The following is a 12,823-nucleotide window of genomic DNA, read 5'->3' as shown; positions in this document are numbered from 1 at the left end:
ATTCAGGAATGTAGGCCCATTGTTTCAGGTCTTCCCTTTTTTTGTAGGACAAATATCTGGAGTTTTATGTGTAATACTTCAATGTTTACATGCTAGCTCAAAAAATTTAAATTACCAGGCAGCCAAACCAAATATATCTACTACTTGAATCTGACCCATGAGCCACCAGTTCATGACATAAATTCTAGTTCCTACTCTTGTCTCTATAGGCTATAATCTTTCCAAAGATTCTGAAAAATCTCCCCCTGCCCCTTCTCCCCACTGCAATGCTGGGAAGATTGTCTCTAGTAGGTGCTTGGTCCATTTCAGAATGTCCTCTCCACCTGAATGAGCATGCCAGGTACCCAGTAACCCTGACTCCCAGGTACCTGGAAGAAGGCCAGGCGGGCCAGCAGGTCAGCCACATAGCCCCCCAGTGGCTTTAGTGATGGGTAGGACTTGGCCATCCATATGGCTGGCACTTTACCCACGATCATGCTACTGAAGACATCCTCCAGCTCTGAGGACATCAGAACCTGTCCTTTGATGGCTCGGCCAAGATTAATGAGGCTTCTGCGAACCACTTTGGTCAGCCTGCAAGAACAAAGGAGTTGGCTCAGACAGGCTCTTCAGTTTTATTCTACCCAAGTATGCTGATTCCAGGTTTCCTTTCACTTTCCCTCCACTCTTTCAAAGGTCCTTACAAGAGATATACACTCATGATAGAAAAATTATAAAGATGAGAGAAAATTAAATCATCCAGTATCTCATTACCTAAAGATAACTTACATATTTATTTTCCCATATTTTTCTATACTTAAACATTCATTTTTTTGTATCTGTTTTTCTCTCTTAGCATATAGGGAGCATCTTCTCAACTCACTAGAGACCTAAATCATCTTTTATAATAACTGCAAGTTATTTCATTTTATTGAATTATTTCCCTATTGCTGGAACATGTTAGTTCTAGGTTTGTTGTCACTGTAAACAACATTGTTAAGAACATCCATCCATATCAATCTTTGTGGAAACTTTTAATGATTTTCCTAGTAACGGTAGAATTTCTGGGTCAAAAGGTAATACAATTGGGGTGCTGGGTGGCACAGTACGTTAAGTGTCGACTCTTGGTTTCAGCTCAGGTCATGATCTCAGGGTCAAGAGATCAAGACCCATGTTGGGCTTTGCACTGGGCATGCAGTCTGCAGTCTCTCTCCCTCTGTCCCTCTACCCCATGCTCTCTCCTTCTATTTCTCTCTCTCTGAAATAAATAAATAAATCTTTTTTTTTTTTTAAGGCAATACAGTTTTAAAGGGTTTGTTCCATATTGTCCAAGTTGTTCTTTTTATGGATTATGAGGTCCATGCCTGAGAAAAGGCAGCTGAAGGGCATCCTGAGAGATGCCAAGATTGCCTGTCTCTCTCTTTGGCCTCTATGTTATGAGACCTAGCCAAGCCTAAAGGGAATGCACCTGAGAGTGGCAAAAAACATGCCACCAGAGAGAACTTGTCAGGCTGTCCCAAAGACTTTTGGAATGCCTTCCAAGTAGATACAAGAATGATCAAATACAAGAAAGAGATTCCTAGATGTATAATCACTAAATATTCATATTAAGAGGAATTTAAGGGTCAGACATTTGGTGCATGTGCTTTGCTGAGGAGTCAAGGGGCAAAGTGACTATCTGAGGCATGATACAGCAGACCTGTAGCTATTATACCTAAAGACCTACTTGCAAGAGATTTTTTCTATTTTTCAACTATGAGCTCTGCTAGTTTCAAGGTTTTAGTACCCAAGGAAGGAACAATTGCCCCAGAAGACACATTAATGTTTCCCCTGAACTGGAAACTGAACTGTCACCTAATCATCTCAGGCTTCTCATACCACTCAGTGAATCGGTCAAAAAAAGTAGGGTGGGGGGAATGTAAGAGTATTACTCAATGTGATTAACCCTGACCATCTTTGGAAAATAAGATTGCTATTACCCTGTTCTCTTCTATTACAATGACCAGTAGGAAAGGCTAGTGAAGGTCCCTGCAATCACCAAGGAAGAGCTCCAGTGACCTTAGAAGAGGGAAGCCATGAGGCTTAGTATCTGGATGAATGACAACTCTCTTCCCATCATGCCAAGGTATCTGACTCACAGCAGAGCTGCTACATCCTAGCTCACAGCCCATACTTTGCTTGGTTCCCCCATATGGCCAACTGTCTGTTGACTCTAGAGAGTAATACTAAGACTGGAAGGCAAGGAATTTTTATATAACATTATTCCAGTTCTCTAGTCCTTCAGAGTCAGGGCTGTCCCTAAAACTGAGCAATGACCAAAGAGGCAAAAGGGAGACAGTTAACAGATAAAGAACTGGGAATAGTAGGAACCTTGGACTTGAAGGCAGAAGTGATGAGTTTTCTCATTTGGCATAGATGGTCTTTGAGAATCCCTTCAGTTTTATCTAGAAGTGAAATCAAGATATCTATTGGGCTCTAGGCTATATATAGTAATTGGAGAAGTGAGGAGGGCCCAAGACCCTAAGTCCCATGGCCAGCCCATAACAACCCCTCCCTAACTCTGTGGTTGGAGTAATGGGATAAACTTCTCTCCACCACTTTCTCTGTTCATACTGATTTCACATATTGGCTAAGTGCATGGGCTCTGGGATCAGACAGCCTGGGTTCAAAATCAGTTCTGTCACTGAATGACTATGTGACCTTGTACTTAACCCTTCTAGGTCTCAGTTTTCTCATCTGTAAAATGGTGGCAGAGGGATTACTAACTGTGCATATTCCAAAGACTACTATATGCATGCCTATAGTAGTGCATATTCCAAAGACTACACATGCATGGTGCTTGGAGCACCAAGGGCTTAAGAAAAGTGGTTCTAACAGTTACTTTTACTGTTAGCCTGCTTGGTATTGGTTTTAACCTGGTTTTACAGGTGTCATATGAATGAATGAGTGAGAATGAATAGAAAAAATGATTTAACAGTAGGTGAACGCATGCTTGGATGGTCCTACTTATAGCCCTCCCTATGGGAGGGACAAATACCTCCTCTGCACAGCAGCCCTTGTCAAGTGTACACATCTGTTACTGCCCATTAGATCATACCGCTACACTCCAACTCCCAGGATTCAAGTTCTCAGGATCCAAGTAAGACCATCTGGCCCACCTGTTGAATCTGATGAGCTCCTGCCTTAGGACGGTGTTCATGGATTCCTCATAGACCACAGGATACAACTTCATAACCACTTCCACGTCAAAGTCATTGGGAAGCTTGGAGAGTATGTCCTGGGCCAGCTCTTCAATCACTTCCTTAAAGCACAGACAGTAGAGAGGTGAATGAGAAACAAGGCCTGTACATTGTGGTTTTGTGTGGGTAAACCTGAACCAATGGGCACTGGTCTTTTTAATCACAGTCTGTATGACCTTCCTGGGAATTCTCCCACAGAAGCCAACTCTGCCTGGCAGAAAGGAGGGCCCTTACCTCTCTACCAGTCTTTGGGAAGGCATCACCTCTTGGCCCAGAAAGCAAAAGAGCAGAGCAATGAGAGCCCTCTTTTCACACCTGAAGCAAGGGCCTGAGGGCTAGGCAGGGATTCCTGCTCTGTCAGGTAGCCTCCGGGCAGAACGGAACCCGGCCAGCTCCTGTCTTTAAGGTCAGCTCTAGTAGAGCATCTCCCACAGCTTCCTCAACCAGTGTCTCAGAACCAGTTCACAGTACAGATGGGACTCTTGCTTAGTGCCAGTGACAGGACAGGACGCCTGGGGAGGTATAGGCCATTCCTCAGGACTGAGCGAGAATAGTCCAGGGCAATGGAGTTGGCCAAGTGGAGAGGGGACAGGCCTAGAAGAACAAGCAGTAGGACCAGGCCGTGAGAGAGGCAGAGACCTCCGCCCCCCGGTGGAACATGCACTTCCTTCCCTCTCCTCTCTCCTGTGAGGGGGATTTCCATCCCTGAGACCAAGCAGGCTGCTTGGTCTTCCTACCTGTTACCACTTATGGCACTATGAGCCAAAGCAAGAGAAACCCACCGGGGAGAGGGCTTGAACATGGGTTAGCTCAGAAGGTGGAGAAGGGAAGGAAAAGACAGGAAAGAAGAGGGTGTGGCAGCGTCGGGAGATGGTGGTCCTGGGTCTGGCTCCGCCTGAGTTATGAAAGCTATGAAGCAGGTGTCTTCCTTCCACTGGGTTCGTTTCACTCCCTTCTGTAGACTGAGGATGGTGGACCAGGTCTTCACTTCATAAAGTGTGCACTAACTGGGAAAGGCACCCAAAATGACTGCTTCTACGTGTCTCCGGGACATGGAACAAATCATGTTGAATCACATGATGAGAAAGTCACTCTCTTTCCGAGTTTCAGCCACCTTTCTCTTTTCATTCTTCTCAAGGACAAAGTCTCAGACCAGTGCTAATTAAATGCGCTGTAACCCTGGCCGAGCTTCCCCTTTCCACAAGGAGCCAGCAGGGCCTCAGCAACGTCATCTGCAAGGAATCTAATAACTTTCATTAGCTTTCATTTTCTTTTTTGTGGCTGTCATGACTTTATGGAAATGAAACTGGGTTTCCATTTATGGCACTGATGAGCAGCTTTTAAATGAAATGTTTTTAAGCAAAAGAGATTTAGTTTTAAATATTATATATATGGCGTACAGATGATACATGGGTATAGCAACGAACCATGAGGAGTATCTGGAAACACTGGTGTTCTTGCAGCTCTGTATCTGAGGACTCTTAGCAGAAAGACTCAAGAACCCATGTCCTCACTCAGGGGTCTGCCAGACCTCCCCTCTTCTGCTTCCCTGGTCATCAGCCACAATCCTGTGTGACCACCAGGTGGAAAACTGCCTGGGAAACAGAATTATGTCTCCTGCCCCACACCTGGTTACCTGCGGGGACTTGCCACTCTCTCCTGACTGCCTAGGGAGGGTCAGCAACACCCCTTGAAACAGCTGGTTGGTTTCCTGGTTGTCCTTGGTGATGTCAGCGTTCTCATGGAGGCCAAAGACTTCTGGGTGGGCTGTGATGGGTAGATTCCTGAGATAGTCGATATAGGACTGGAAAGGAAATCTTCAATTGACACAAACCCAGGTTCCCTGGGGTCCCAGAGATCACTCCGGGATGGGCTGGACCTAACCCAAGCAAATTGTAGCACGGGTCACACCTTCCCACCACCCACACACCAACCACCCCCTCCACACACACACACAGGGTAAACACCAAGCTCTTTCTTTCTCAGACGGTTTTCTGGGGAGTGAAAATGAAGGCAGAGGTCTGCGTATCTCCCTTCCCACCCCTAGCTTCTCCTTATTTCCTCCTCATAGTTCTGGCTTTGCTTTCAGACAGAGCTGGATTTGGATCCGGGCTCCACTGTAAACGAGTTGTGTAAACTTGACCCCAGTTTCCTTATTTGTAAATGGGAAGATAAGTGAGGTTACAGAGGAATGGGCCTTGGCATATAACAGGTATTCAGTAAAAGAATTCCGTTCTATTCTTCCTGTTCTCATTCTTCCTTCCAGTGTTTCTGTCCTTCTCCTTTGACTACCTTTTGAACCTTTGTTTTCAAGTACCAGTTTCCAGCCCATTTACTGCTAAACCCTCATCTTAGCCACCCTTCCCCTGAAACTCCCAAGAGGGACCCCACATTCTGAAAGGACCTTATCTATCAAATGCCAGTTTTCATTAAACAGTAATAATGGCTCTCTTAGAGGCTTTTTGGAATATTGAAAATAGCTTATGGACCTAAGTCAGAAAGCCCAAGGCTATCTCTGGGCCCTCCTTGCTTACACTGCAGCCCCTAGCCACATGGGGATTGCCGAGCCCCTCACCTGGTAGGGGCCATGAGGAGGGACATGGTAAATGTCTCCAGGAGCGAGACAGTAATGATCCTCCTCAATTTCCTTACAGTAGAACGTGGACAGAAGGGACAGCAGGAGACGCCTGTCTTTGTCATCAGTCACTCTGCCTCCGTAATTACATTCCCCTGGGGACAACCAACAGGAAGAAGATGAGCCCAGGAAGGTCATAATGAACTTGGTCATTAACCTAAAACAGGATTCTTCCAGCCAAGGAGCTCTGCTGAGAAACAGGGTTGCTGAAACCAATGCTCACCTTGGGATGACCACCAGGTCTTTTTGGTATGATGTTTGCTACAAAAATAGTACACATTAACCATAGGAAAAATCAGGAAGCAGAAATAAACTGAGAGAAAAACAACACAATCACCAATAATTCCACCAGAGGTAACTACGAACATTTAGGTCTCTTCTTTATGTGTGCATGTATGTGTGCATACGTACGTGAAAGGCATTACAGAAAGGTGGTTCAGGGCAAGCACTCTGGCATGAGACAGTCCTGGGTTCCAATTCCAGCAATTTCTCATCCATCAAGAAGCAGAGATAATTGCAGTATCCATTTTATAAGGTTGTGGTTAATAAAGCTTATAAAACATTTAGTACAATGCTTAGCACAAAGAAAGCATTCAAGTTATTATAGCTATTACAAATACATATATATATTAGAAAATTGAGATTATCCCATACATCCTGCTTTGGGATACTCCACCCACTTCATTAATATCATTCGCTGAGACTCAGGTTTCTACACTCAGATTTCTACAAAAAGAATTGGGTAATTCTTTGGAAGCCACATCAAATCCTTCTTAGTAACCCCATGACACGTTTTCTAGCTGGTCCAGATTCCACAGTATGTGGGTGCCACCTGGCATTTCGTAGTTATGGACAACACGCTAGTCTGCAGGGAGGAAACACATCTGTGTATATAGTGTGTGTGACAGACGGGCTCATTTCCAATTCCAACCATTCCAGGAAGACGCAGGTCTACAGACAGGAAACAGGAAGTACGGCCCAAGTTTGGGGCCAGACGCCTCGACTTCTCTTGGTTTGGGAAGTGTCTAAATGTCTGGGAGGAGGACCTGGGTGGTTCATTAGGGGAGAAGTAAAGGTCTAAAGGGAAGCTCATACTTCTTGAGTCATTTGAGCCCTGGCAGAAGCTATTTTACCTGTGGACTTTTCCAAGGACTTTTCAAAGCTCAGTTTGAACATTACAGCTTATCCTGGCTATAAACAAATTTTTAACCCACTGAGCCACCCAGGTGCCCCTATAAACAAGTTTTTGATAGCACTATATTAGATACAATAATCAAAATATGACATTAAAGAGACAGTGGTTTTTCCCTCACTGAAGTCAGCGTGGCAGAGCTGAGGGCTCCCAAGAGGGAACCCAACTGAAGGTTTATCTCAGGCACAGAGTCATGGGGCACTTCCTTATCAGTGAAATTTCCTGAAGGCTTTGGGTTTTATGTTTGTTTAGGAAGGTCACCTCTTGGGGCCCCTGTGTGGCTCAGTTCGATGGGTGTCTGCCTTCAGCTTGGGTCATGATCCCCGGGTCCTGGGATCAAGCCCCATATTGGGCTCCCTGCTCAGCAGGAAGCCTACTTCTCCCTCTCCCTCTGCCTGTGCACACCTCCGCCCCCCAATGCCTGCTTGTGCTCTCTCTATCCCTCTGTCAAATGAATAAATAAAATCTTAAAAAAAATAAAAAAGGAAGGTGCATTTCTTTATAGCTACTTATGTGTCTATTCTGGTAACAAAAGCGTAAGTTCCCACAGGCCCCAGGATGTGTTTTATCTTTTCTAAGGTCTCTACTCTCTGCTCAAGGGCTGGGGGTATCAGATTAAGAATGTATTGACTTTGGGCAATCTAATTTGATAACCACTATCCAAAAGATGAGACTACTCAGAGACTACTGTCTCTTTGATCAGTGTCAGTACAGAGTTCTAATGATCATCTGTATCTGTTTTTTTTTTTTCTTTCCTGCCGCACATAGAGGTGGTAGGGTCCCTTGCAGGGGGTAGGGTGTGTGAGAGGTGTTCGTGTGCACTTGATTCCTGGCGTGAGCTCTTCAGTGCTATCCCTGTGGCAGTGGCCACACACATGTGTCCTGACACATGGCATCAAGAGTCGGTGGAGCTTTTGCCAGCTGTGCCCCTGAGAGATGATAACAATGAACACAGACCCTTGCCGATTCACGGTGGACATGTAAAGAGGGTGAGAAATGGACCTTTGGTGTCTTACACCCTTGAGATGTGGGGACTGTTGATTATCTTAGCCTCACTAGTCCACCCTGACTGGTACAGGGGCAAAGTGAGGAAGCTCAAGCTGGCGGACACGGTGGGGGCGGGTCGTCTGACGGGCTGCGGACAGTCCCATACCAAGACCTTACCCCAGGGCAAGGACACATTCGTTCTGCTTTCTGAAGAAGAGCCTTGGCATGTGACTCTGAATGGCCTGAAATGCTGGGAACATGACTCAGTTCTTTAGAGAATGTCTAAAAGCCACTGCCTTTAGGTTGTGTGTGTCACTTGGGATTTTGTTCAGGAGATAGGGTGTGGAGTTAAGGTCTGTGTGACCTTTTACAACTGAACTTGATGATTACTGTGAAGCAAGATTTCTCAGCCCTAGCACTATGAACATGTTGCCCTGGGTAGTTCTGTGTGTGTATGTTGGTGGGGGTGTGTGCTTTCTGTGCTTTGTAGAACACGGATGCATGGTTAGCAGCTCCCCTGGCCTCTACCCTGTGGTACCCCTATTTAGTGGTGACAGCCAACAATGTCTCCAGATGTCGCCAAATGTCCCCTTGGGGGGAAAAGCTGCCCTTGGTTGAGAATCACTGCCCTCAGGCCTCAGTCTTGTCAGGTGTAAAACAGGGTAACTAAGTGAGGCTCAGAAGTTGCTATGGAGACTGGGTGCGACGACTGTGTATACGGAGCGCCTGCCTCATGACTGGAGAAAGGATCCAGCCAAGCCCCTGAACATACGGAGCTGAGGAAGGAACTCGGTGTGTAATCTTGAAAATGCCCAGGGTTTCCTGCTGAGCTGCATTTTGACCTCTGGCCATGGGATCGCACTCACTTAGCCCGTCTGTAGTTGATCTCCTGTTTCTGGGGTTCTGTGATCTGTTCCCTGAGGGAAGCACATTTACATTCTTCCATAGTATGCACTAGTCTATACTGGGTGACTAATAAAAGGTAACGGATAGACTGTTTTTGTTTTGTTTTTAAAGCTTTTATTTATTCATTTGACATAGAGAGAGATCATAAGTAGGCAGAGAGGCAGGCAGAGAGAGGAGGAAGCAGGCTCCCTCCCTGATGCGTGGGGCTCGATCCCAGGACCCTGAGATCATGACCTGAGCCAAAGGCAGAGGCCTAACCCACTGAGCCACCCAGGTGCCCCTCAGATAGACTGTTTTAATACAAAACAGCAAGTGCCCTTTTCACTGGAGGGAACCTCTGTTGGGAGTGCTCTCCTTCTTCCTGCCCACTGTCTACCCTACCATCTTCTGCCCCTTATGAACTCATTCATCCCGCAAAACTCATCCTTTATGCCTTCATGAAGTTATCCATGATCATCCCCTACCCCCTCCCTGAGATTTAATCATTGTGTTACTTTTCTACTTTATAAATATTTCTCTTGTTGAACTTATCACTGTATTGTCTTTTATTTCTTTTTAAAAGCATTTTTAAAAAAGGATTTTTATCCATTTACTTGAGAGAGAGAGAGAGAGAGAGAAACAGAGAGAGCCCGAGTGCAGGGAGGGGCAGAAGGAGGGGGAGAAACAGACTCCCTGCTAAGCAGAGGGCCCTATGTGAGGCTTGATTCCAGGACCCCAAGATCATGACCTGAGCCGGAGGCAGAGAGACACCCAACCGACGGAGCCACCCAGGTACCCTTCTTTATATATATTTTTTACTTTACAGATTGTGAGCCACTTGAAGGTAGGAATTGTATCTTAGTTTTTTGTAACATCTGGTATGGTGACCAGCATTAGTAAGAGCTCCATGTTTGTTGACTGACTGACTGAGTGAGCAAATAAATGGATAGAGATGGGATCAGAAGAGCAGAAGGGTGGAGTACGACACTGGAGATTTGTAATTGCAAAGCCTCCTCCCATAAGTACCTGTCAGGTAAGTTAGAGCCTCAAACGGCACCTCCTTGTAGTCATTCAGAAACATCTGGATCTGCCGCATACTGATCCTCAGGTCAGACTCGTTGAACTCATAAGGAATATTCCATCCTGCACAAAGCCCGGAAGAATCGGAGGCTTCAGTGCCGAGAGCTCATAATTTCCATTCCGACATCGAGATGTACAGTTAAGCGTCATTACAGATCAGGAGCCTCTTTCAGCCCCATATGAAGATCAAGCACCAGGCCAACTATTAGCTCTGACATTTACTGCCAACGTGGGAGCCATGCTGCCTGAGAAAACATCCATTCTAAAATCAATTTCCTTATGGATCTCCCCATTTGTTAAGGTAGATGTTAATATCGTGGGATCTGTGGAATGAGAATGACTCTCCCTGGCTGGAATACTGTGGTAACGCACCGAGTTCCAAAAATAACACTAAAGCATAGCCAGACAGCAGTATCTGTGATTAGGCAACAGAACAAAGTCAGCTTTGCGAATTCCCCTCATTGTGCTCATGGGAAAATGGGATGGCCGGCCTTGAAGAAACTACTGCTTGTATTTTCAAGGGTATCGTGATAATTGCCCAGTGGGTCTGGGAAAGGGGCACAAATGCATGAACCAGCCGGGCATGGTGGGAGACAGCAGGGTACAGTCGGATCTGTGCTCAACAGAGACCTTGAATTTCCTCCCAAACATTTACATTCAAATAAAGAAATGTAGCAAAATAATAAAATTCGTGGTCTGGCACAGAAAACACAACTGGCCAGTTGGTTGCAAGCCAAACCGTTACATGGATTTTTGGAAATCTGATGTAGGTGGGAAAACAGTGGTCAGGGAACATGATGTATGAAATGCAGATGCAGGGGGAATGTCCCCCTCCACAAACTGTCTCATCCCTGCTCCCCTCTGTGGAAGGGTCAGGATAGTAGAAGGAAAGGAGATGCTCAGAGAGAATCACTAAGAGGGCAGTTTGCCTCCTTATCTAACCCAAAACAACAGCTGAAAATACATTTCAAGGCTTTTGAGCAAAATCAGAGTCAGCCCAACCTTAAAACCATGTAGATGTCAAATCTGCATTTAGCAGTTTGATGTTCTGCTCTAACAGGAGCGTTAAATTAACATAAAGTATTAAATTAAGTTAGGCCATGGAGAGGTTACATTAATAATGAAATTTGTTTTTATTTTTCCAAGAGGAAGCACAAATGTCCCGGCTGTATTTCTCTCATTCTTAAGCACATGTGTAGAGAACTACTTACAATGTCATAAACTAGCTGCAGACAACTCCCTAGAAAGTGGCTATTGTGCCTAAGATAGGCAAATGCCCATCAAAGGGAAAGGCCTCCCATCTTCTCAACAACCTATTACTTTGGTAATTAGGAGCCCTCTGATTCTGGAGCATCAGCTCTTTCCCTGACATTGATAGTGACCTGGTCTATGTAGGGGCTGCTGGATTTATTAAATAAAAGTACGGGACAGTCCACGAAAGTTTAATTTCAGATAAACAAATCATGCTTATTCTAAGTATGTCCCCAATAGTCTGTGGTATGTACTTATACAGCATTTTACTGGCAACCCTGAGTATGAACTTGAACATACACCTGTGATCTGTGCCCCAGCAGCCCAGGGGCACTGTCACCTCTTACCTAGGGGTCCGAAGTTTCTCCTCTCTTGAACAATGGCATGGAAGAAACAAAGGCCGAACAACAGCTTTTGCCACATGACTGCCTTTGTGCAGCTTTGGAAGAACACAGGGTCCGAGATGGGGTCATTGAGGTAAGAGCGCAAAAGGTTGGCCCGGAGCCCTTTGGGGGGCTCGTTGGTCATTTTGATCCCATTTTGGAGGATGCTGACTGGAAATTTCTCTGTTGGATAGCTGGTTAACCAGAGTCTGCAAGAAAAACAGACCTAAGCAGGTAGAGCAATACAAGAAGTTATACTGAAAAACAGTAACAAAAACCAATAGCCCCCGTGTATTAAGCACTACTAGATGTCAGACCCCATGCTAAAAATGTAATATGTGTCCTTCATTCACTTCAACCCTCATACAGCCACCCTGTGTGAAGGGATTAGCTATCCCCTGTACCACTGAAGAAATGGAGGCATGCACAGGTCATGTGGGTTTTTCAAGGACACAATACCTAGAAGCAACTGACATGGGATGCAACTCCAAAGGCCCTCTCTTAAATGCCATGCCACATTCCCTTCTTGCTAGACTCCCTGAGCATCTATGATGGCCAGATACTATCCCTGGAACCCCAGGAGTGGCCAGGAAGGGAGGGAAGAGGCCATAAACACATGGCCTGAGGCATTACGTCAGGAGGCAGTTATGTGGTGTTTCACTCATACCAGGCAAATCAATGCAATGTTAAAGCATAGTTTTGAAGTAGCTGCCAACTTGTAAAAATCGAGGGTTATTTTTTTTTTTTTAAATTCTAGATTCCCACCTTCCCTTGAAAATGTTAGAAAATCTGATCACAAGGGGCCCGCCTTCCTGTATGGCATCAGTCGCTAGGTATTAGGCAGTCACTTCTCTAAAGGGCATGGGCTTCTGGGCGCCTGGGTGGCTCAGTGGGTTAAGCCTCCACCTTCAGCTCAGGTCATGATCTCAGGGTCCTGGGATCAAGTCCCGCGTTGGGCTCTCTGCTCGGCAGGGAGCCTGCTTCCTCCCTCTCTCTCTGCCTGCCTCTCTGCCTACTTGTGATCTCTCTCTGTCAAATAAATAAATAAAATCTTTAAAGGGCATAGGCTTCTAGTTCACCGCAATCCCCACATCTCTCCATTGATGTCTGATAGCAAGGATGACAGCCCGTGGTGATTGCTAGAGTACTGTGGGAACTGCAAGACTTCTTGTGCCTGTCCTCTCCGCTCAGG

The 12,823-nt window shown here is 45.7% G+C and overlaps 1 protein-coding gene across 1 annotated transcript in view; it reads right to left on the bottom strand.

Moving 5' to 3' along the window:
• Positions 1–12,823, bottom strand: part of DNAH3 (dynein axonemal heavy chain 3) — a 173,739-nt gene that overhangs the window by 2,276 nt on the left and 158,640 nt on the right. Inside the window, exons 54-59 of the mRNA XM_059415167.1 lie at positions 11,596–11,840; positions 9,944–10,060; positions 5,794–5,948; positions 4,855–5,022; positions 3,138–3,280; positions 369–573 (exon numbers count right to left, since the gene is read on the bottom strand). Coding sequence (XP_059271150.1) covers positions 369–573; positions 3,138–3,280; positions 4,855–5,022; positions 5,794–5,948; positions 9,944–10,060; positions 11,596–11,840 — 1,033 coding nt within the window. The remainder of the gene's footprint in view (positions 1–368; positions 574–3,137; positions 3,281–4,854; positions 5,023–5,793; positions 5,949–9,943; positions 10,061–11,595; positions 11,841–12,823) is intronic.

The sequence above is a fragment of the Mustela nigripes genome, chromosome 11 (genome assembly GCF_022355385.1).
Source record: "Mustela nigripes isolate SB6536 chromosome 11, MUSNIG.SB6536, whole genome shotgun sequence".
NCBI classification, from domain to species: domain Eukaryota; kingdom Metazoa; phylum Chordata; class Mammalia; order Carnivora; family Mustelidae; genus Mustela; species Mustela nigripes.
Note: the sequence above shows the minus strand (reverse complement) of the source record. Positions and strands in the feature narration are given on the sequence as shown.